The sequence below is a fragment of the Puma concolor genome, chromosome A3 (assembly GCF_028749965.1).
Source record: "Puma concolor isolate L17-30 chromosome A3, mPumCon1.1.hap2, whole genome shotgun sequence".
Taxonomy (NCBI): Eukaryota; Metazoa; Chordata; class Mammalia; order Carnivora; family Felidae; genus Puma; species Puma concolor.
Window position 1 is genome coordinate 91,240,670 of NC_141669.1, and position 25,261 is coordinate 91,265,930.

At 45.0% G+C, this 25,261-nt stretch overlaps 1 protein-coding gene across 5 annotated transcripts in view; it reads right to left on the reverse strand.

Moving 5' to 3' along the window:
* Positions 1 to 5,040: 5,040 nt before the first annotated feature.
* Positions 5,041 to 25,261, reverse strand: part of ENTPD6 (ectonucleoside triphosphate diphosphohydrolase 6) — a 34,710-nt gene continuing 14,489 nt past the window's right edge. For 4 of the 5 annotated variants that reach the window (XM_086701526.1, XM_086701527.1, XM_025931712.2 and 1 more), the window contains 5 exons: positions 19,567 to 19,668; positions 16,906 to 17,046; positions 15,211 to 15,267; positions 13,913 to 14,025; positions 5,041 to 13,802 (listed from right to left, as the gene is read on the reverse strand). In XM_086701526.1, coding sequence (XP_086557652.1) covers positions 13,704 to 13,802; positions 13,913 to 14,025; positions 15,211 to 15,267; positions 16,906 to 17,046; positions 19,567 to 19,668 — 512 coding nt within the window. In that variant the 3' untranslated portion in view covers positions 5,041 to 13,703. The remainder of the gene's footprint in view (positions 13,803 to 13,912; positions 14,026 to 15,210; positions 15,268 to 16,905; positions 17,047 to 19,566; positions 19,669 to 25,261) is intronic. The other variant, XM_086701524.1, reaches the window with a different exon arrangement.

Below are 25,261 nucleotides of genomic sequence, written 5' to 3' on the forward strand. Positions count from 1 at the left end.
GGCCGTTGCCCTGCCATCCTCCAAGCCAGAAACATTACCCCACTTTGAGGGGGTTGAATCAGACAAGCCTTTACAGTTTTTGTAATTGAGTACTGGATGGACTTTCTGGTGTACTGGAATGAGCTGGGGCACCATGGTTTCAGCCATGGGGCCAGGCAAACCATCAGCTTGGAGAGCTCAGAGGGCCAGGCATGAGGAGAGCAAGTCTCAAGTACACACCTGCATCCACCAACTCCTGCTTATTCAGGGTCAGACCCCCATGAGGAAATCAGCACTTAGAGGATCAGGGTCCTCAGTATCACTCCTGTCACTTATCAAAGACCTCCTGACATTGCATGGAGTAGAAGGTTCCAGTCCATAAGCAGGCCTGGTTGTTGCATTACCTGTCTCCAGGGAATATGTTAAGCTCACAGTGAGAAAGTCTGTCTCTGCACAGCCTCAATTAATGTAAAATGAGGGATAACTGTGAAAGTCACCCTGAAAAACAAGAGGTCCTGTGAATGCATGTGCTGCCCTTGGAGTGGGGTAGGCTGAGGAGGAGCCAGACTCAAGGCAGGGCTGAGCTAGGCCAGCTCCCCTCAGGCTGCAAGAGGAGGGGGCCTGATCCCCTGCACCTACTCTACCACTGGGTGAACTTCCTAAAGTCTCCAGCACTCCTAACACCTGCTGTGCACAACTCAGGCCACTGGCTGGTGTGCTCCAAACCCAACAGAAAACAAAAAGATGGTGGGTGGGGAATGGAAAAGGGGGCTGGAAGGAGACTGGGAGCCAACCAAAGAGGAATTTCAGGATGCTTTCTGTGGGATAAACTGTATAAAAATCCCATGAGAGGGTAGGGTAAAGGGCTCCATTATTCTTTAGGGCTCCTTGGGTCAGATCTCCACATCGTCATGTGGGGGCACACCTCTTAGAGGACTGTCTCACTTGGGTAACAGTTATGGCAGGCCCCTCAGGTGGTGCTTCCTAGAAGGTACACAAGAATCATCTGGGGGGTCATGTCAGAAGGCAGGTTCTGATACAGCAGGTCTGGGGTGTGGCTGCAGTCTACATTTCAAACAGGCCCCCAGGTTCTGGGAACGCACCCTAAGAGGCAAGGCCTTAAGGCATAAGCACTGCTCAGAGTTTTTAATGATGGAAATTACTGGAAAGGGGGTTTTGAAGAAACAATTTCCCACTCCCTGCTGCTGTCCTGAGCAGGGAGGGGAGAAGGGCAGTTCCTCAAGGCAGCCAGGCTGGATGTAAGTGTCCCTCCAGTACATCCAACTATCTCTTCTGACTTGGAGTTTCCAGGCTGTGCTGTGACTCTGAGTGAGCATACCTATGGGCTGTTAGGGACAACCAGTACCTTTTGGGGGACCAGGTATGTCACACCATAAATACATCAAATTATTTGTTTCTTAACTGGCATCTCCTAAGACTTGCTATATGGCAATTTACTGCCGTCTTCTTACCCCCAGATGAATGATTTAGCTGAGTTTCTTGACGTGCAGAGCTGAGGATGAGGTCCTAGACTTGTGGTCCGAACTCCTGCTGGCATCTCTTCTCTTCTCCAGGCCATGAGACTGTCTCACTACCCCTCTGCTCTTGTTCCTCCTTCCCAAACCCAGAGTCACCTGGTTCCTATGGGCAGACCCTGGGCTTGGGGACCCCTTACTCACTGTTACCAGCAACCTCAGGTCTACACCCACTAACAGCACTGCTGGTGTTCTTCAGGGCCATGTTGGGGCCCTGGCTTCAGTCTTGCTCCCACTGACCTTGATCTCATCTCATTGGCCTCTGTAGTTTTTTTTTTTTTTTTTTTTTTTTTTTTTTTTTTAATTTTTGGGACAGAGAGAGACAGAGCATGAACGGGGGAGGGGCAGAGAGAGAGGGAGACACAGAATCGGAAACAGGCTCCAGGCTCCGAGCCGTCAGCCCAGAGCCTGACGCGGGGCTCGAACTCACGGACCGCGAGATCGTGATCTGGCTGAAGCCGGACGCTTAACCGACTGCGCCACCCAGGCGCCCCTGGCCTCTGTAGTTTCTACATCAACAAGTGCACTGGCAGGTTGGTATTTTGAAAAACTGGTATTATTCTTTTATTATTATTATTATTATTAAGTTTATTTATTTAAGTAATCTCTATACCCAACATAGAGCTCAAACTCATGACCCTGAGATCAAGAGTCGCATGCTCTTCAGACTGAGCCAGCCAAGTGTCCTGGTAGTATTAAATAAACTCTGAACCAGAACTGAACCTGCTCTGAACCAGCTATTCTAGTCCAAAAGAGATACCCAACAGAAATGAATGCTTATGCTGACCAAAAGACATGCACAAAAATGTTCGAAACAGCCCTATTCAAAACAGTCCAGACTGGAAACCATGCAAATATCCATTAACTCTGGGGTAAATACTTTGTGGCATATTCCCACAGCTGAACAGTCTGCAGCCCAGCCCTTGAGAATGATCAGCCATACCCAGTAATCAGCATTAGAGCTCATCCTGTATGATTCTGTTTACATGATATTCTAGGACAGGCAGACCTCTAGAACATCAGCCCTAAGAATGGTAGTTGAATTTTAGGGGTGGATACAACTGGGGACGATATGAATCTGTGGGATCTGACAAAGCTATTGCAGTGTGGTGTGAACAAGTGTAAAAGTTCATTGTGTGCTCACTAGAAGCCAGCCCCATGTGGGGAATATCTGTGGGTGTGGTGAACACCACAGACTTGGGGGCAGGGCCCGGGGGGTTTACACTGTGCTGCCCATGACCTTCCACCATCTTCTTCCCAAGCTTTTCCTGTTTCCTTGTCCTCCCTGTGCAGCCAGTAGGGCTCCAGATCCTTTTTTAGGCCAGGAGCTTCCTGCCTGCTTCCAGATCAGGCAGCAATGCCACACAGGTCTGGTGGGCACATTCTCCCCTAAGCTCCCAAGGACTGTCTCAGGAACTGGTCCTCCAAGAGCAAGTCTGAGACCTCCAGCTGTGTTGTTCCTTGTGGTTCTAGACTCCTTTTACCCATCCTCAGCTGCTCTTTTGGGTTCTCTTGCTAGGATTCCTGCTGTAGTTTCCTAATGGGCTTTCCTGCCTCCCAAATGCTCCCCAGAACAGTCCTACACAGGCTGCAGAATTGGACCCTTCCTCAGGGGAGGGCTGAGTCCAGAACTGCTCCTATAAACCCCAACCCCACTGAGCAACCTTCCTAGGCCAGTGTCAGCAAGTCCCTGGCAGGTCTTCTGGCGAGCATGGGACTAGCCCAAAGTAGGACCTGATAGGCAGGCAAGGTGATAGGAGGCACCAGACTACAGGGGGTCAGCTTTCTGACACGTCTGATTCCAAAGGGGCCAGGCAGAAGCAGGAGTGTCAGAACTGAGGTGAGGGTGGGGAGAATCCCCAGAATTGTGGAGCTTGGGGCTGACTTTGTTGTTGAGAGGGTCTGTGAAGGACACACAGCCAGGCTTTACAGGCCTTCCCATTCTGGTTCTCGCTCTGCTGCCCCTTTCAGCCTTTCCCTCAGTGGACGGCATCCTAGCCCCTCACCCTCAGGGTCCCTGACTGGAGGAGTGGGATACTGCCCCTCTATCCCATGGGCACCAGGCCCTCAGTGAGTTTCCTGCCTGGCTTAGGGCTGCCTCTGAGCTGACTGCCTCTGCTTACCTAGAGCAGGATTAGCAAACAGCAGTCCTCAGCCATTGTATGGCCCTCAAGCTAAGATTACCTTTTACATTTTTAAGTGATCAAACAAATCAAAAGAATAATAATGCATGATACATGAAAACTATATGCAATTCAAATTTCAGCATCCATAAATCAAGTTTGATTGGAATGCAACTGTAGTCATTCATTTACATTTTGTCTAAGGCTGCTTTCACACTTCCACAGCAGAGCTGAGCAAATGGGACAGAGACCGTATGTTCTGCAGAGATTGAAGTATTCACTATCTGCCTCTAACCAAAAGTGTGCTGCCCCTGACCTGGAGTGTGTCCCTAGCATTGCCTTATATTTGTGGATCCCAGTGGATCTATGTTCAGTGTGGCAGCCAAAGTGGACCGGAGGGGGTGGGGTGGGTGGGAGATGTGGCTGGCCTAGGTAGGATTCTTGAAGCCTCTTTAAAATTCATTACATCACATCAAGGAAATGCATGTTAAAACCACAGTGAGGTAGGACACTGGGTGGCTCAGTAAGTTAAGCATCTGACTTCACCGCAGGTCATAATCTCATTGTTCCTGAGTTCAAACCCTGCATCTGGCTCTCTGCTGTCAATGCAGAGCCTGCTTCGGATCCTCTGTCTCCCTCTCTCTCTGCCCCCCCACCCTCCTGCTCACTCTCTCAAAAATAAATAATAGTATTTAAAAAAACAAACAAACAAAAAAAAAACCCACAGAGGGTACCAGAACTCACCAGCTAGAATGGCTAATATTAAAATGACTGACAGACAGTACCAAGTGTGGATGAGGATGTGGAACACTGCTAGTGGGAGTGTAAATGGTAATTCACATTGGAAAACAATTTGGCAGGTTCTTATAGTTAAACATACACTTACCATATGAATCAACCATTCCACTTTTAGTTCATATCTTGAAGATATTGTAGGTTTGGTTTCAGACCACAATAAGTGAATACTGCAATAAAGCAAGTCAAATGAATTGTTTGGTTTCCCAATGCATATAAAAGTTATGCTTAGACTGTACTGTAGTCTATTAAGTGTGCAATAGCATGATGTCTAAGAAAATGCATGTACCTCAATTAAAAATGCTAACCATCATCTGAGCTGTCAGTGAATCAATTGATCACTGATCACAGATCAGAACAAATTTAACAATAATTTTTTTTGAATTATTGTGAGAATTACCAAAATGTGACATAGAGATACGTGAACAAATGCTATTGGAAAAATGGTACCAGTGGACTTGCTCAGTGCAGGGTTGTCACACACCTTCAGTTTGTTAAACACACACGCACAATGCATTGTCTGTGAGGTACAATAAAGCAAAGCACAATAAAATGAGGTATGCTTGTATTCATCCAAGAGAAGTAAAAACATATGTCCACAAAATAACTTGTGCAAGACTGTTCACAGAAGCCTTATTAAACCCCATATTGGAAACAGCCCAGGTGGCAATCAACAAGAAAAGGAGGATACAAAGTGTTGTATATCGAAATAATGGACTACTACTCAACAACAAAAAGAAATAAACTACTGATCTGCATGTTGATATGGGTGAATCTCACAAACATGTTGAGCTGAAAGCCAGACCCAAAAGAGCACATACTGTATGATTCCATTTAGATGAAGTTCCAGAACTGGCAAAAGTTATGTGTTGTGATGGAAATCCGAACAGTGGTTGCCAGGTGCCAAGGGTGGGGGGATTGTCTAGGGACTTTCTGTGGTGAAAGAATAAGGGTATGGGCCACATGGCTGTTTTTGCCAAAATTGTTTGAACTGTATACTTAAGATCTGTACATTCTACTATATATACCTCAACAAAAATATTCTTTAAAAAATTCACTAGGTCAGAAGTAAAAGCTTAGAAGATCTTAAATACCAAACACAGCTTCCATCATGCAGGCAGCCTTTTGCAAGTCTAGACCTCAAGGAAGCAGCACCAAATTCCTTCTGAAATTCACTTTGTGTAAAGGAATTCCAGCTGAAGCTTTGAGTCAACTGTGAAGACTCCATCTAAGAGGGAAGTGAAGAACTCTTGCAGAAAGCCTATTTGCTTTGTTGACAGTTTAACCTTGCTGTTTGGCTTGGGTGGAGTCCTGGCCAGGCACTCCCATTGAGTAAACAAGAGGATTGTTGGCTCCACAAGGAAATTTGGAGGATGGGAAGGGAAGGTCAGTATCCCTATTCTCAGGGTGTTTCAGTTCTCCTGCTTTCTTTCAGGTAGCCTTTTATTACTCAGTAGGCAGTTAAGAGACCCTCCCCAGAAACTCAGAACTTGCAGGACCCAGGGGTTCACCAGATATCTGGGAGCAGACCTGACCCCTCCCCAGGAAGGGGATTTTCTCTTAGCCCAAAGGTCTAAGGGGCCACCATGACAATACAGGAAAAAGTCTAAGGGTTGCCTTTCCATTTTGTTGAGGATTCCGTTTGCTATGCAACAGCTTTTTAGTTTGATATAGCCCCGCTTGTTTATTTTGCTTTTGTTGCCTTTGCTTCTGGAATCAGATCCAAAAATCATCACCAAGGCCCATGCCAAGGAGCTGACCACCTAGTTTTCTTGTCTCAGGTCTTCTGTTCTTTAACCCACTTTGGGTTAATTTTTGTGTATGGTGTGAGAAAATGGTCCAGTTTCTTTCTTCTGCGTGTGGCTGTCCAATTTTCTCAGCACCACTTATTGAAGAGACTGTCCTTTCTCCACTGTATATTTTTGTTTTTTTTTTGTCATAGATCAATTGACCATACAATTGTGGGTTTATTTCTGGGCTCTCTATTCTGCTCCATTGATCTATGTGTCATTTTTTATGCCAATACCAAACTGTTTTGATCACTACTGCTTTGTAATACAGTTTGAAATAAGGGCTTTGTTCTCCAGCTTTGTTTTTCTTTCCCAAGATTGCTTTGGTCATTTGGGTTCTTGTGTGTTTCTGTACAAATTTTAGGAGTGTTTGTTCTATTTACTTTTTTCTTTTAAAATTTCTTTTGTTTATTCAGTTTTTTGAGGGAGACAGAGTGTGAGTGGGGGAGGGGCAGAGAGAGAAAGAGACACACAATCTGAAGCAGGCTCCAGGCTCTGAGCTGTCAGCACAGAGCCCGACATGGGGCTCGAACCCGCTAACTGTGAGATCATACCCTGAGCTGAAATCAGATGTTAACCAACTGAGCCACCCAGGCGCCCATGTTTTTTCTATTTCTGTGAGGAATTTTGATAGGCCTTGCATTGAATCTGTACATTGATTTGGGTAGTATGGAGATTTTAACAGTATTGATCCTTCTAACCCATAAATATGGAATATCTTCCCATTTGTGTTTTCATTTTCTCCATTCAATGTCTTATAACTTACAGTGTACTCGTCTTTCAAAACCTTCTGCACAGCAAAGGAAATCATCAACAAAACAAAAAGGCAACCTACTAAATGGGAGAAATTATTTGCAAATCATATCTGATAAGGGGTTAATATCCAAAATATATAAAGAAACCATACAACCCCATAGCAAAAAAGACAAATAATCCAATTAAAAAATGATAGAGGATCTGAATCAATATTTTCCCAAAGACATACAGATGGCCAACAGACACATGAAGATCCTCACCAGTCACCATCAGAAAAATGCAAATCAAAACCACAATGAGACATCACCTCAAATCTGTCAGAATGACAGATTATTGATATTGTCTTATTATCAAAAAGACAAGAAATAATGAGTGTAGGAGAGAGCATGGAGAAAAGGGAACCATTTTGCACTGTTGGTGGGAATGTAAACTGGTGCAGCCACTGTGGAAAACAGTATGGAGGCTCCTCAAAAAGTTAAAAACAGAACTACCAGATGATCCAGCAATTCCACTTCTGGGTATTTATCTGAAGAAAACAGAGACATTAACTCAAAAAGATATATATACCCCATGTTCCTGGCAGCATTATTTACAATAGGCAAGATCTGGCAACAACCTGTGTCCATCAGTGGATGAATGGATAAAGAAGATGTGGTGTGTACATCTGTCTGTGCATATTATCTATAATGGAATATTATTCGTCCATAAAAAAATGGACTCTTGCCATTGTGACAACATGGATGGACTTTGAGGGTATTATCCTAAGTAAGTCGGACAAAGACAAGTACCATATGATGACTTATAGGTAGAATTAAAAAACAGAACCAAAAAAGCCTGGGCTCATATATACAGAGAACAGATAGGTGGTTGCCAGAGGCAGGGGGTAGGGGGTGGGCAAAATGGGCAAGGATGGTCAAGAAATTATAAAATAAGTCATGGGAATGTGATGTATAGCACACTGTCTACAGTTAATAATACTGCATTGTCCTCATTGCAAAAAAAAAAATTTTTTTACCTATGTATGATGACAGATCATAACTAGACTTACCATGGTGATCATTTTGCAATGTTTACAAATTTTGCTTGCCATACTATGGTGCTGCCTATTCTGGACATTTTACGTAAGCAGAATCATGCAATATGTGATCTCTGTATCTAGCTTCTTTCACTTATTAGCTTAATGTTTTCCATGTTCATTCATGTCGCAACATGTGTCCGTACCTCATTTTTACTGCCAAATAATATTCCAATGTATAGAGTCCTAGAAATCTCTTCATCCCCGGAAAGCTGAAAACCTTGGTTTACATTCCCACTTCTCCTTGTTGCTTTAGGATGAGCACTGTAGGCCTCTGAGTGTTGGCATTTTTACTTGCAAAACCATCTGATCCCTAGCAGACCTCCAGGTGGATCTGGGGAACCACACAGCTGTTTTGAGCACCTAACACCTTGGAAGCTGTTTGGAGCCATCCCACTGCTGTGTTCCATGCCTTAAAATGAGGCTCTGGAGCTCTGCTGACCTTTAGAGGCTTCTTAAGACAAGATGCCATATAGGGGGATGTCTGCTCTGTGCTATGTAAATCCTGAGGCAGACACAAAGATTTACAGAGCTGCACTTAAGCTCTTAAGCGGAAACCTTTATCCACCAATCAATAACACAGAAAAGTGGGAATCAGGCTGTCAAAATGATAGAGGCAGTTAGGCCTGGAGCTAGTTTTAATTTTTTTGACTGTTTAACTACTTTTCTAAATATCACAAAACACATTATTACAGTGATAACGGATTCCTTAGTGGAGAGAGCTGCTTTTGATAAATAGCTTCATGCAAGGCCGAATGTAAGGAGGAAAAATTAATCTTCTACCACCTCTAACTTTGGAGGCAATGTGGCACACTAATTTGGGGTTTGGAAGCCTCTGGATCTGGGTCTGGGTGGGGCCCTTCACTCTTTACTTGCTGACCTTGAGTCCTTAGGGCCCCTTGACCAGTCGGTGCTCCGTGCGCTGCCATGACAGTGCAATCACTGGCTATTCCAAAAAGCAGTTGGCTCCATGCCTGACCTAAACACTCCACAACACAGGCCATTGTTATTTCAACTCAAAACTGAGGGACATTATGTGTAAGTATGCTTACCTGCTCATAACTTTCAAGATAATTTTCAAGGAGCATTCAAGGATCTTGAGAGTAAAGAGGCCTTGGAAGTGCCTGATATGACCTCTTATCTGGACAGGGATCCCTTCTTGAGTACCCTTGAGTGCTGGCAAGGGTGGGGATGTATATGACAGAGAGCCTATCTTCTTTTAGGACATCTTTCCTTGTTAGAAACCTGAAAATGGTCTGTAACTCGTGCCCATGTGTCTAAGCTCTGGCCTCTGTAGCAACAGAAGCAAGTCCAGGATCTCACAATCCTTACAATATTGAAGATGCTGTCAGATTCCCATCGGCCATAAAGCCTCTTTCCAGGACTGTGATTTTGTGATTTGTAATAGGAAACACAGATTTGGCCTTCATCCCTGCTCTTGGCCCCACAGCTCCTAAACCCTAGGGGGACTTCCTAAGTCATAAAAGCAATGGGAGCATCTTTTGTTATAACATTTGGTCTTTGGTCCCAGGTCCCATAAGCTCATTCAACCACCCCTGAGTCTATGTTAATGAGGTGATTTCTGGAAAGCTCCTAGGTGACCACGGGAAGGGGGACAGTTGCCAAGGAGAAACAGCCATGCAATCAAAAGGATGGATCTTTCAGCCTCCCCCACCCTGACCTCTGGAGGAGAGAGAGGCTGGAGGTTGACCTAATCACTAATGGTCAATTATTTAATCGATCCTACATAATAAAACCTCCATAAAAAAATCCCAAGTAGGGGTTTAGAGATCCTGAGATCAAGAGTTGCTTGCTTTAATTAAACTTCTGGTTTAATTAACATGTGGAGGTGCTAGGAGGGTGGTATGCCCAGAGAGGACATGGAAGCTCTGGATCCTTCCCCTATGTCCTGCCCCACATGTCTCTTCCATCTATTCTCTGCAATAAATCAACAAGAGTAAGTCAACTGTTTTTCCTGAATTCTGTGAGCCTCTTTGGCAAATTATCAAATCTGAGGAGAGGGTCATGAAAACCACTGACTTAGAGCCAGTTATTCAGAAGCACAGGTGACAACCTGGATTTGTGACTGGTACCTGAAGCAGGGGTGGGGGTAGTCTTGTAAGACTGAGCCCTTCACCTGTGTGGTCTGCACTAATCCAGGTAGATAGTGTCAGAACTGAGTTGTAGGCCACCTAGTTGGTGTGGGAGTATTGCTGACACATCTAGCATCAGAGAAAAGTACCGAGAGTAGAAGGCTGAGTGGAGAGCAGAGAAGAGTTTTCCTCCACAATGATGAACTGCCCCAGGGACTTCAATCATTCCTCACACTTCATGCTCTCCAAACAAGTCATTAAAACAACCTAACCAGAAACTGCACACACAGTGTGGCTTTCCTGGGAGACTCTTCCTGACACTGCTATGATTCTGCACACTTCTGGGATTGCTCATTACCTTATTGCCAGCCTTGATTTTATCCCAAAATGGTATTACCCTAGTTTGAACATCACATTTGCCTTTCAGGGACTCTGAAATGGTTCTAAAAATAAAATCCACCTTGAAATAATGATTTACTGTGCCTGAGGGTATTCATAAGTATATATTGGGAGTTCTTAAAGTAGTAAAATCAAAACCATAAAAAACAACAACACTGTTGGTTAACTTTGAAAACTATCCCAGTGGGGTAGCCTTTCTAATTATGACACAAAACCTGGAAGTCATCATAAGTCTATATAAAAATATAAATTAGTTAAACTTAAATACATAAAAACAGTAAAACTGTGCATTGAAAAAAACACCATAAATTCAAAAAGTAATAAAATGGGAAAAAACTTGCCACACATTCTGTCACAATGACTAATTTCCCTAATGTATAAACATTCTTCTAGTAAGAGAATGACCACAATCTCTCAGAAAAATTGGCACAGGACACGGACAGATGTTTCACAGAAAAAGAAATGCTCTTAGACATACATATGACATGAATTAGGCCAGTGCACAGGAAAATTACCATCTGACGACATGGTCACAATTTAAAACATTCCTGCCTTTGGATCTGGCAATGTCAGCATGGCTCACGTATGGATGTGGTACTGGAAACAACCTGATGCCGGGGGTCCTGTCATCCAGACATATGGATGACACCAGCCACTGGAGGACTGAGGCAGCTCAGTGTGCATCAACCGTGTAGCTGTTCTGAGTGAGAACAGGAAAGTGCAGGACATGTGGGCAGGAGGTGGTGTGTGGGACGTGCTAGAAAGATCTGAGCACATAGATGCACACAGCTTATGTGAAGTGGGGCACACCAGAGGGAACAAAATTCTTACTGTATCTCTAGTTTGACTTTTACATGTTAGGAGGTGCATATGTAGTTACTTCTTTTTTAAAAAACAAAGCCTACTTTATAATCACAAAAGACACAGCAAAATGACTTGCGTACTTTGCTGAACTAAAAATATTCCATGACTTATTTGGTGATCTTTTGGGAAACTTCCAGTTGTTGCCACTTTTTCAGATGTGAGATCACTAACCTATAAATGGACCAAATCAATTTTCACTTTTACCTTCATACACATTTGATCATGGCCTCTAGAAGTTCCTTAAATATTTAACTTATTAGATATTATAGAAGGAAAAGGCTGGGGAAACCCTGCCAAGGCAGGGATGGTGAGGTGCTGGTAGTTGGATTTTCTTGCCCTTTTCAAATGAAGGTTTCCTAGCTGTAGTCCAAATATGGCTTTTTATTTAGGTAAAACACCTTCCCTTCTTTGTCTTTTTCTGCTTATGTCATATGCACACCTCCAGACCTCTGCCCCAGGGTTTAAATTCTGGGGAAACCACTGGGCAGAGGGTGATTAACCTTATCTTGTCAGTGGATTTTGTACTGGGGTCTTCCACCAGCCTTCTGAAGTTGGGCCAGTGACGATCAGACCACAGAATCAGGACACTCAGAAAAGGGGGTAACTGCTCCCCCATCTCCGTGGGCACAGCACTTCAACATCAAAGGTTTTACACTTCGATCCCTCCCTGCCTCCACCCCTGGGGACGAAGGGCTCTTGGAGGTAAGGAGTAAAACTAACCTCCTGTAGCTCTCTGCAGAGCCCTTTCCCCAACACAGGCCTCCACTCATGGGCTCATTCAGCAGTCACATCGGTCCTGGTCCTGCAGTGGCCCTAAGTAGTTGAGGGGCCAGACCCTATGCTCACACCCAGTCTTTGTCTGGCATGCAACCCCTTTCCAGCTGTCCCAGATTAAAGCCAGATCCTCAGAGAACACACTGGAAGCTGGGGCACAGCATCTGCTTGAGAACTCCACACTGCAAGTGGCTGTGGGTCACAGTCCCAGGGAAGAGGGGAGCTCTGCTGGGAAGGCAAGGGGCTCGCCTATAACCACGGGCATGCATGATGGCCTGAGGAAGGCCTCCCTATGCCCTTCTGCTGTTTTCTCCTTATGAGGCACACTGACAAGAGTTAATGTGCCACCTGTCACCCGGCATGGACAGTTCTTTGTTTCAACTATAGTAAACAGGGATCTCAGGGGCTTTTCCACCAGGGGATGAACATTGCTGATGCTCATCTAGAAGAGTGACTGGAGAAGAAACCCTTGTAAACCCTTTATTTTGAGTGGAACACATGAGATTCAGCTTATTCCATATACCATACATTCACTGCAGAACGACTGTGGCCCCAGGGCCTATGTCTCACAGACTTCACATCCCGATGCAAGAGGGCCCAGAGCCAGTGTCCTACAGAGGCCCCAGACAATGGGCATAGCCCTGTACCCCAGCAGAGCCTCAAGAAGGCAGTTCTGGGGACTGCAGTCCACCTGACCCACAGGGGGATGGTGTGTGTCTTCAACACTGCTCAGCTGCAAATGGCTCATGGTAGCAATACATTCACTGGGGCTCAGAACACAGCTGCTACACAAACACCCAGCACCACACAACAGAGATGTCACTCACACAGCACAGCCATAAATATTGTAAGCAGGTCATGCTCACATTCAGACCTCCTCTGAAGAGCTGGGACACACAGAGGTATTTCCCCCAGCCCTCTTCTACTCACAAGGCCAACTTCATCAGCTTGCCCCAAGCCATCCAAGAACCTGAGAAAACAGACCTCTGGATGACCTTGCATGTCCATAACCAAAGAGGAGGCCAATGCATTCAGGTCCGCCCAATTCACTGTCCCAGAGGACATGGTGGTTGCCACTTGGCCCACCCTGAAAGCAGCCAGAACAGCCTATAAAACCTCCCCACCAAGTCTCTGGGGAGAAGGTGGAGGTCCACCCTGGGGATGAGAGGAGGGACCAGACAGGGGCAGGGAGACAAAACAAGACTCCTGTCACAGAAACACGTTACAGTCACCCCAACCCTGCATACAGGGGAGGGATGGGGGATGGTGTGCCTGTGTCATACTAAACTTGACATGTGCCCTTTGCCCTGTCTGGTTTACTGCCCACCTGGGGCTGAGGCAGGAGGAGACACTAGGCCTGGTCACGTTCTAGCCCTCTGCCTGTCCAGGGGCAGGTCTGCAAGGCCAAAGGGAAAGGGGTGGCAGCCCAAGCAGTGGCTTCCTCCCAACACATCAAGGCGTTCCACACAGGTCTGTTCTCATGGAGCCGCTCTGTAAGGATGGCTGGGGCAGCTTGGCCACTATGAGGCTGGATTCTTCTCTCTTCTCAGGGAGTCGATGTAATGAAAAATGGCCCCCAGAGCCCAGCTGGTCTCAACATTGTTGATTTTCCGAGTCAGCTTGAAAACACAAAGGAAGGCGCAGAGTGGGCATGGTTGGGAGGCTGGAAGCAGTACCCCCAGCCCTTGGGGTCATAAAGGGCACAGGAGCACCCAGAGACAGTCTTTACCTTCAGCACTTTGTTCTCTGGGAAGCCAAACTCTTGGAGCAGCAGGCTGATGTAGGTGAGGTCCATGCACAGAAAGGGGTTGCCTGGAGGATGGGTCTCCGCTGTCCTGCACACTGGGGGGTGAGAGAGCCCTTCCCCAATCAGATTCCAAGTGGTTCATTCCTGGGTGGGATGAGGGGGCTCTATGCAGACTAGACTCCACCCACCCCAGGTGCCCACCCTTCACAGGGCTCTATGTTGGCCCCAGGTTCTCACTGATTTAGAAAAGACTGAAGCCCAGAGTGGGAAGGTGATCTGCCAAGAGCACACCAAAGGGTAGGGTCTCAAAGCTAACCAGCCTCCCCCGGGCCTGGCCTCCAAGACCAAGAGGGACTTGTGTGTCTTGTCTTGGTGTCATGGGCCTAAGGTCAAAGTCTCACAGGGCATAGCTCTGCACCCATGACTTCTAGATACCTCTCTCAGGGGTGGATCTGGGCTTTCTGGAGAATGAAAACACCAACAAATCTGGCTCAGAACATTCTACTCTTATTCTCAAGGAGGATGAACAAACCTACCAATAGCCTTCCCAGAATTCTGCTCAGAACCTTTTCCTGTTGAAGAGTCATGACAAACCCCTAAGTGACAAGAAAACTTGAAAAAAAAAAAAAAAGCCACTTTGAAGGGGAAGGGGAGAAAGGACTTTCTATAGAGAAACATATGAAGTTTAACTCTTTTGATCTGCAATTAACAACAACAACCAAAGAGCAGAATATTTACAGACAGCCTTCATTTCACACCCCAGCCAGCTAGATTGAGTGGGATGGACAAAGGAGAAGAGGAAGGGGGACTGCTGGGTCAGCTACCTGCAAACTCAAGGGGAATAGCTCTTCACTCCCTACATGTTGGGCTCTGCTGTGCAGGGGCTGTTGGTGTGACGACTGTGAATTTGCTGGGACAATATCAGGGGAAATCCCTGAACTGCAGTGAAGAGGTGTCAGAAACAGTGAAATCAAGGGAGTCCATTCCTAACAACCTTAGAACTAGAAATATGCCGTATCACAGCCAGGGACACTGAGGCTCCCCTCTCCCCCTGCCGTGGCCACACAGGATGTGGCTGACCTGTGGTCTGGGCCCAGCACAGTGACCCCAAGCACCCTCTCCCACCTCTGAACACTCATCTGCCTGGCTGAATCAGGAACTAAATCCAGAAGTTTTCAGTACTGCCTCACAAGCACCAAGGTACATCTGCCACACAGAGGGACTGGGTCCCTGTCTCCCGCTCTGGGTCTTCTCACCCGGGCAGTGCAGCCATCACTTACCATACTTGGCTGCGATATCAAAGTCTCCCACGACGAGGCTGCCTCCCTTCTCCACATCTGTGGGATAAGACCAAACACCTGGTCTGTACCAGCATCCCTGAAGCAGTGATGCCACCAATGCCCTGAGGCTGGTGCCCATGAGAGGATGATGTAAGGCGGCGTATCCAGGCTGACTACAAGTGGGGCAGTGGCCCTCCCATGCACTGATCATTTGTCCAAAGTGACGTGGCTGGGGGTGGGTAGGTGTTCCATGCAGGACACCACATGGGGATGATTAGCACAATCATGGGACTTAGAGGGTCCCTCAGAGGAAAGGCACCAGGATCCTTGGACCCCAGAGACTGGGCAATCTCTTAATTTTAAGTTAAAAAAAAAATAAAAGGGAAGAATTGGATACATTTTCTCAAGCTGTGGCCCAGAGTTCAGCAATGGTATTCTGGTATCAATTTTATGAATATGGAAAAAAAATTCTATAAAAAAAGTCAAATAGTACTTTGCCAGGTCTTAGATCAAATGGTCAGAGAGACTTTACAGGGCTCTCCAGAAGGGAATGGCCCCAGCCTTCTGTGACATTCCTAGGGAGGGAAGCATGGCAGCTGTGTCTCCCAACTCTCAAGAATGGTGATTGTTTCTTCAACGCACCCCAAAACCTCTACTTTTCAAAGAGGGGCCTTGAGATATCCCACACACTTATGTTTCGTAGGGGGCAGCTGCTCAGTGAGCTGAATTTTCCTTGACTTTGGGCATTTGCTCAGTCAGCAAATGTCACATTGAAGATGGATACCATTTCTGAAAACAGACCTAAGCAGCTCTTTCAGAGCCATGTGTGACCACAAAAGGGAGTTGGAAGAGCTTTTCTGAACAGGCCAGCATCTCCCGAGGTCACTCTGGGAGGTTGTTGGTCCCCTAGGGAAAGGGCAACCTGCAGCCAGTGATAAGGTGATGCTGGGAGGTGTCTCTTCAAGCCAGCCTAGGAGAGTGGAGTCCCCCAGTGTGCTGCCAGGCCAAATTTGTGTGTGGTAGGCCCTGAGCATCGTGATGTCCGCAGCCAGTGGCACAGTCAGGAGAGTGGGGATCAACTAACGTTGCTCCAGGTATAGGGAGCCTGCAGGGGCCCTCAGGCCTGGCAGGTCAAGTGGCCATAGGGCCAGCTACCAGGAGGTAGCTTGTTCTATGCCAGAGAGAGAGACCTGGGGCCTGAGCAAAGGGTGAATAGAGGTCATTTTCCACCTGGACTACCCACCCTTGGGTGGTAGTGTTCCATACTGGTCCCAGGCAGCAGGTGGCTCAGGGAGCCTGGAGACGCCACAGTGCCCATAAGCTCCTGAAGCTGGTCAGTGGGCTGACCCCTCCCCATGCCAGCCTAGGTGCCAGATGGGGAAAGATGGCCATGTCACCAAGGGCTCCCTCAGCTAGAGACCTGGGGGCCAGGCAGGAATGGCTGAGGGTCTGAGTTACACAGGTGCGTCAGTTCTGCCTTAGAGCAGAACAACTCAACAGCAAGTAACTGTTTTTGCACTGACATTGTATTACTAAGTGGCTCAAAAACCTGCTTTATTTTTGAAAAGGGGGCTTACTATTGCCTATACGGATGACAAGACACTTGCCCTCCTGTCTACTTCCAGCTGTGAGGGTCACTGATGACATGATTACTCTCTGCCGTGGGCCCTCTGCACACCTCAGCCCCCCCCTTACCTATGAGGCCAACATTTGCTGCAAGGTCATAATAGTAGGAAAAAGCATAAAAATCCACATCCTTCACTTCTTCTGTTCTATGCACTTTGTTTCGAAGGATTTCCGACACTCTGCTGGCACACAGCTCATGGAGGTTCACTGCTGAGGCAAAGGAGAAGCACAAAGATAGCAGTTTGGGGGCTCAACACCTGGGCCACGCAGCCCCCAGGGCTCTGTCCAGTGATTTGAGGCCCTGACCTGGAGGGTGTGGCAGGGCAAAAAGCCTGCAGGGCACCTACCTTGAGTCAGGGTGCTCATCAACACCACACATATCAACAGCAAACTTTCAGGAGCCACAGCACTGTGGGCCCAGGTCAAGGGAGAGAAACCCAAAGCATGAAGGTGGCCAGAGATGGTGTGGTCCTCAACCCTGAAGGACATCGGCCCTTGGCTCAGCACACACAGCTGTCCTAATGCAGCCCAATGGGTTCAAATTCACACTGTTTACTCTCTGCTAGCCCTTACTGAGCTCTGAACATACAGGCTATCCCATCAGCCACTGTGGAAGTGAGACCTGCACCCTCCTTATGTCACAGATGAGGAAACTGAGGCCTAACAGGCAGCTTGCCAAGCTCACACAGCTGGCAATTAACCCCTTGCTCGGAAGAAGGACAACAGAGAGCCCCAGAGGTTATCAAACGTGGATATCCCATAGCCCACCCCTGGACTCAGCTTCCCATCTCCCCCAACAGACCTGCCCATGGCCTGAAAGCAGCTCCAGCCAGTTCTCCCCTTGTCCTTGTCCGCTGGATCTCATTTCCCTCCACTGTCCCTTGTCAGGATAGCCATACTTCCACTTCCTCATTCCTTAAACATAGCAGCCATCCCAGGGCTTTTATACTTGCTGCTCCTCTGGCCTGGAGAACTGCTGCTTTAGATCATCTGTGTGCCTTATTCTCCATCTCTTTAGGTCTTGGCTCAAACACCACTCCATGAAGCCTTCCCTGGCCATCATATTTAAAACAGTTATCTTCCTCTCAGGTTCCTCCTCCCCACAATCCCTTCTGTTTCTTTCTTCAAGTTACTTTCTTGTTTATCAATTCCTCCCACTGAAATGTCAGCTGTATGCCAGTGGCTGCAACAGGGCCTGACGCATAGGACGTGCATGAGCAGCTGGCTGAGTCGGTGACCTCCATGGTCAATAATAAGAAACATATATTTGGTCTTTGTTCTGGACACAGCTTCTAAAACCCTTGGGATTTCCTGAGGGATGGAGATAAGAGGAAGATCTTCTGTTACTCAGGATAAATCACCCCTTTTTCTCAAGTATACCTGATTTTACGTGAATGAGTGGGCTCTTGTTGGTGGGTCCCTGAGTGGCTTCAGGATGGGAGCTGGTTGTCAGAGGAGCCAACCACGTGATTAGAGGGTTGGAACTTTCAGCCCACCCTTCAAAATTCAGGGAGGGCAGGGGGTTGGGGCTTGAGTTAATCACCAGCAGACAATGATTTAATGACCTATGCCTGTGTAGTGAAGCTTTATACAGCCCTAAACAATAGGTTCCGTGAGCTTCCTGGATGGTGAACACATGAAGGTACTGGGAGGTGGTGTCCCCAAGGAGTGCATGGAGGCTCCACACCCCTTCTCCAACACCCTGTCCTATACATCTCTTCCATTTGGCTGTTCCAGACTTGTGCCTTTTATAATAAAACAGTGATATTATGTAAATTGCCTTCCTGAGTTCTGTGAGCTATTCTGGCAAATTATTTGGGGGTGGTGGTGGTGGTTCGTGGGAACCCCTAATTTGTAGTCAGCTGGTCAGAAGTATAGGAGGCCCAGGACTTGCTATCTGCATCTGAAGCAGAGGGGGCTGAGGGGAGCCTCGCAGGTCTGAGCCCTTAACCTCTGCAGTCTGCACTAACTCCGGGGTGAGTCTGAACAGAATTATTCATGTGTGGAGAACTGGTGGGTGTGGGGAACTCCCTCCCCTCCCCTGCCCACATTTGGTGTCAGAAATGTGAGTAGAAATAGCTCTGTCACCAAAGACAGACAAACCTCATGCCCATTATGTCCAGCCTGGAAACAGTTCAATGTTTCTTTTAGCAAAAACTAAAGGAGCACAGAGCAACCAAAGACCACGTGGGGCAAGAGGGGTCAGGCTGGTGAGACAGCACACCCAATGTCACAGGCTGGGGGGGCTATGCCACCTGGAGCAGCCTCTCCTGTGCTCACCAGGCAGCCTGAGGTGATAGGTGGAGGGAACTGATTCCACTGAAGAAGCCATTTCTCCCTCTTTTCAGAGATAAGCTCACACTGCTACTGGGCCAACAGCCCCACTTGGCCATTTGTCTTAAGAGTGGTAGAATGTTCAGGTCCTTCCTCACTGGAGGCTTGTTAGGAAGTGCAGTCTTTTGGAAGAAAGTATGTGGCGACAGACAAGGGAGCCTTGTGCAGAGACCCCCATGGGAGCCAACAGTTCCCAGTGTGTTCTGGCAAGGGCCTCCTGCAGCCCTGACAGTTCACAGAGGTGCTTCCATTTCATGGGCAAGTGAGGGCTTGTCTGTGAATGAGGCTTGGCAACAGCCTCCCTGCTTCTGAGAGGTATTCAGAAGGTACAGAAGAGAGGGAAGGCTGCGGATCTTAACCCTCATAAACCACTGATGAACAAGAACTCCACCATACCTGCCTTCTGTCCTGAAATTCTGTATGTTATTTCAGCATGTTGCCACTCTCCTGTGAAACCTGGAGACAAACAAGGGCTGACCAACTCCTTTCCATCCTCAGCTGAAATAAAAAGAAAGGCACGTTATCACAGTAAGAATGGGGCACACATGGATTCTCCTGAGAAGAGGCCTATAACACAGAGGATTATAGGCTAGTGAGGGGAAGATTTTTACCTCTCCCTTAACTACCTAAAAGAATTTAGATAGTGTGTCTAGCCCAGAAACAGGGCTGTTACCAGAGATATTTTAATATAAGTGACCTCTGTATGGATGGGCAAACATCTAATAACCAAACCTCTGTTCTTGTGTCCTGTGAATCACCTTCTTCCCTTTTAAAGCCCCCAGGCCCCTGGTCTATTTCTTAGCTCAGGATGACACATAGCCTCAATTGCCCAACTTGTCCTTGGTGTCATATTCTTCTGGGGCTCCCATACATTTGTAATTAAATGTTTTTCTCCTATTAATCTGTCTTATGTCAATTTAATTAATATACTAGCCAGAAGAACCTAGAAGGGCAGGAAAAATTTTTCCTCCCCAACAGTTGGGGAGCCAGCCAGGAAAAACTTCACTGGCTGCAAACTGCCTGTTCTGAGGCTGCTGCAGCTGAGAGATCCTGAGACTTCTGACAGGTGTGGCACAAGGTACGAATTTTGTCAGGCTCCTGAATCTCTGCCTGTAGGGTCCAGTGGAAATGAGTGGTGAAAATCTCCCCCCACCCTACTAAATTTAGATTAGCAGGAGAAAATATTTGTACAAGTTCCTTGGGTATGATGACTCTGGTAAAGATTTATTATTAACACTCTTGACTTTTTTATTGATCCTTTTTGTTGCAGAGATGGTCACTGCTTTTCTCTGGTCTGTCATCATTTGTCATAAGAAGGAAGACCACAGGGTAGAACGCAAGCCTAGGTCCTATAAGCCTGCTGAGTTCACAGTTCCCACCAGGCTAGTGTCTGTTTAGACAAATGTTGCTGTGGGTCAATATGCACATGAGGTAAAGAAGTTGCTAGGGGACATCTTGGAAGCCAAAGCCACAAAACAGGTAGGCATGGGTCAAGCACTTAAAAGCTGTCAGAGTGCTCCCTGTCTAACCCAAAGACTGCTGTGTTAGGATGAGTTAGTCACAAAACAGGCCAGACTGACACTAGGTCACCTGTGAACCTTGAGAAAACTGCCATATGAGGTACTCTGTAAAACACTTCACAATCTCTAACACAGCAACACATCCCTCTCAGGTACAGTTTGGCTGAGACACCAAAGGCTCAGCTAAAGCTGTTAATGTGCCTATAAGGGGCTTTCCTTTCATTTTGTTTATGTATTGAGAGCTTGTCTTTATGACCAGTGAGAATATTCTCTCTGTACACATCACATGCATCTCGGTGGCTAGCTGAGTAGTCTGTGGTTCCGAGACTTTAAGTCACAAGAAGCGCTCTTTGTCTGACCAGGCCAGCTCTCAGGAGAGTTTGTCACAGGGGTCCTGGTCCATATGGGGTTTTTGTCATCTCAACCTTCACTGTTTTGTCAGTGCTGAAAAAGTCCCATTTTAGCAGTGCCTACCTGGTATCTGATTAGCAGGTGTGTGACTGGAGGTGCCTCATGTTCTCATGGGGAACTGGAAAGTGTTTTCATGCCATCATTCTTACTGCTTGCAACAACAAAAGGCTTTACTTTCTTAGACTATTTCTGGGAGTACACTTTCTGGATCTTATAAGGGCCCATCATCTTTTGGGACACTTCTTGTGTTCATGGTTAAGCCATAGAAAGGCTTATTGGTTTGAGTCACTATTGAGATTAATATAAAAATCCTGCTCACCAATGGCCAATGAATCCTTTGAATTGATAATATTTGAAAGAAAGAAAAATATTTTTGAGAGTTCTCAATTATTATCCTAAATAATTGTCTTATTGGTACCTATAGAAAGACCAAGTTAAAAAAACAGACACGAAGAAATGTAACAGCTAAGCTTTAGGGACTCCTTTAATAAGATGGGGCAGGGGGAAGAAAGGAAATTAGACTTAAAACAAAAATGAAAGTCCCCATCCAACATAAATTTCTTGAAATCTGGCCCTGTCTCCTCAGCAAATTCCCTTAACTCCCAAACTCGTTCACCTTCCCCAGAAAATCCCTTAAACACTGAACTGCTTACTTTAGCTTCCCTTTCCCTACAAGATTTACAGAGAGCACTCTGGCCTGATCTCTATGCCCAGGGTATACAAGTTATTCATATAAATACTAAAAGCCAAAAAACAAATTTAACAGTAGCACCCGAGGTAGACAATAAGGCTTAGAGAGAAAGCTCCTTGCTATAATCAGGCTCTGCTAGCTTTAGGCCTTCCTGTGCAATGTCCTTTACAGCTACATTCTAGATTCCCACCCAAATAATTCACATCCCTAGGTAGCAGATTTTTAAAATTGTAAAGCCCTTAAAGGGCCTTAAAAGTCTTGACTTTCATTGGATTCTACCAAATTAAAAGAAAATCCCAGATTAATGTCCATTTACAACCCTACTCATAGCGACCTTGTTTGGGTGCTAAGGGGCATTCTTCCCATCCATGGTTATATTGTAGTTATCAGACAAGCCAGATAGCTCCCTGAAAGCCCCCGCCCCCACCCAAGGAAACAGATGACTAGCATTTCTCCTAGGACCTCCTATAAATGATCAGCTGAAGGCTGATGTTAGGGGCTGATAGGCTTTTCTTCCTAAGATGAAGGTCCAAGGTTGAAATGTGCACCCAGAAAGGAGGCCTTTGTTAAAATACTATATATAGACTTTACAAAGGCATACTGCATTAATCCCGGAAAACATCTGCTGTTTGTCCAGACTGAAAACTGCCAAGATATTTAAAAGATTTTTTTAAATAGCTCTGTGGCTGGAGACCGGCCAGACTGGAAAATGATATTCAGAGACTGATAGGATTTTTTAGGTCTTCTCCCCTAAGCTAAAATGAAACTATGTTCTCAGAGGAAAAGAAAAATCTTCTGAAGCCTCTATAAAAAGTTTTATTACTAAAACACTACAAAGCTCTTATATATATATATATATATATATATATATATATATATATATATATACACACACACACACACATATATATATATGTAATACATATATATATATAAACATATTAATATAGTTGGATGGGTGGATCAAACTATGATATCATTTAAGCTGCAACCCAATTCTTTTAAAGAATTGAGAACTGTCCTTGTCTTACAAATCTTTACAAAACTAACAATGCAGCTTTACAGGCAGCTCAAAGCTCACCTGTTCTTTTTCACCAATCCTCTCCCCCTCAATTTATCATCAACATGCATTCTTCCTTGTGCCTTTGAAATTGAAATGTTAAAGTACAAAATTCAGAGAGGTAAAACAAAAAAGGGAATGGTCACTTGGAACTTGGGCTCATAGGAAATTTTAAGTGTATGGAAACTGTAAGGTCTCAGTTTGCATCTGTTGATATGTTTATGTATTCTATATGTATGTGTTGTAATTGGGTGATATCTTCTATGTCTAAATGGTGTCAACAAAACTAATTTGTAAGAGAGCTCTATTTAATTGGCTTAAAGAAATGAAATGTTTACATAAATTGAATTCTTAAAAATATACAGAAACTAGGGATGCCTGGCTGGCTTAGTTAGTGGAGCATGTGACTCTTGATCTCAGGGTCATGGGTTAGAGCCCACATTGGGCATAGAATTTACTTAAAAAAAAATTAAAGAATAAAATACTTTATTCTTTTTTTTTTTTTTTTTGAGAGAGAGAGAGAAAAAACGAGCATGCATACTTGCGAGAGGAGGAGGGGCAGAGGGAGAGAGAGAAAGAATCTTAAGCAGGCTCCAGGCTCAGCACAGAGCCAGATGCAGGGCTTGATCCCATGACCCTGGAATCATGACCTGAGCTGAAATCAAGTCAGTCACTCAACTGACTGAGCCACCCAGGCACCCCAAAGACAAAATCTTAAAAAAAAAAAAAAAAGAAACTAACCCAAATGTTTTCAAGTTAATGTGATCTAGTATTAACCTTTAGTAAATAAAAACTAGTTTAAGTTTGTTGATTAAAACAGGCAGGTCTTCAGAAGTTAATCAGTATGGCAGAGTGCCTGGGTGGCTCAGTGGTTGAGTGTCCGACTCAACTCTTGATTTCAGCTCAGGTTACAGTCTCAGGATTGTGGGACTGAGCCCATGCTGAGCATGGAAAAAGGTACTAGTATGAAATATGAATATCACTATGAATATCACTATATCACTTTTATTCCACCTTGATTTACTTAAGGTCAAATAAGCTCATGCCATCTTTTACAAAAATCTATCAGCCAGAAAAATAGCTTGGGATGATGGCTGACTTTGTCTAAGGTCTCATAAAGCAGTCTAAACACAGTTGTTAAGAACAAGTAAATTAAATAGATACAAGTAGTATATGAGATTTTTAGGTGAACTTTTCCACAATAATTATGTTTTATGGTATGTGTACTTAAAAAATTTTCCCAAATCTTTTGGATAAGCTAAAGCTTTAAACTTTTGCTAAATGATGATTTAAGTTAAATTCACTGACTATCCAGACCATTTCTAATTAAAAGAAAATACTAGAACATTAATTACTGAACATAGATTTATACACTTTTATTTCCTTTTGCAGAAGAACTAAAAGGTATTTGGATCATGAGTAAACATATCTTATACCATACTGAAAAAAAAAATTGTGCTATGAGGAAGCATATGTCTCTAAGAATTATTGTTTATTTATTTGGGGGGGGAGGGGCAGAGAGAGAGGGAGACACAGAATGTGAAGCAGGCTCCAGCACAGAGCTGTCAGCACAGAGCCTGATGTGGGGCTTGAATTCACAAATGGTGAGATCATGACTTGAGCCAAAGTTGGAAGCTTAACCCACTGAGCCACCCAGGCACCCCTAGAAATTATTAAATGTATTCATAAGTTTGCCAATCTAAACAATGCTGGTGTGACATAGTTTACAACTGTTAACTTCTTAGGGGTTCTAAGAGTTAATTCTAATTAATATATGTAACTAAAATTACTAGCAATAATAAGGGAAACAACTCTGTATGCAAAGACAGTAAAATGTGCTTTCAGTAAGAAGAGGTATGAGGTACGAAGATGCATTTTTGTTAAGGAGAAAGAAAGTAAATTTGTTCCAGGTAAAACTGGTTATTTCCAAACGGGCAGGAGAAGAATAAAGACAAATTAAATGGAAAGCTGGAAAGATAAAATCTTACCTTGTGTGGTTAAGTTGGCTAAAACTGAATGAATTTATTTAGGTTATAAAATGAAGCTTTAAAATCAGTAGTGTACTTATATGAAACCAAAATTGAATGTTCTTTCACCTACTAAAAGGACAAAGTTTTCTGGGACTAGTAACTGGCCTGCTCCTGATAAGACCGTGAAAGGCTTTTTGTTACCTTTTAAGTAACCAGCCTACAAAAGACAAAGATTATGTTTTATCAAAATAATTTTGTTTTATCAGGTCTTTGACCAGTTTTGCTCACAACTATGTAACCTTCTGTTTTGCCCTCCCAAAGGATTTTACCTTTGTCACTTTGGTTAAACAGATAAGTAATGTTTCATAATGAACAGTAATTTGTATTAGTCAAGTGTACAAATCTTGTGGTTTTTTTTGACAAATTTCCAAAATCAAAT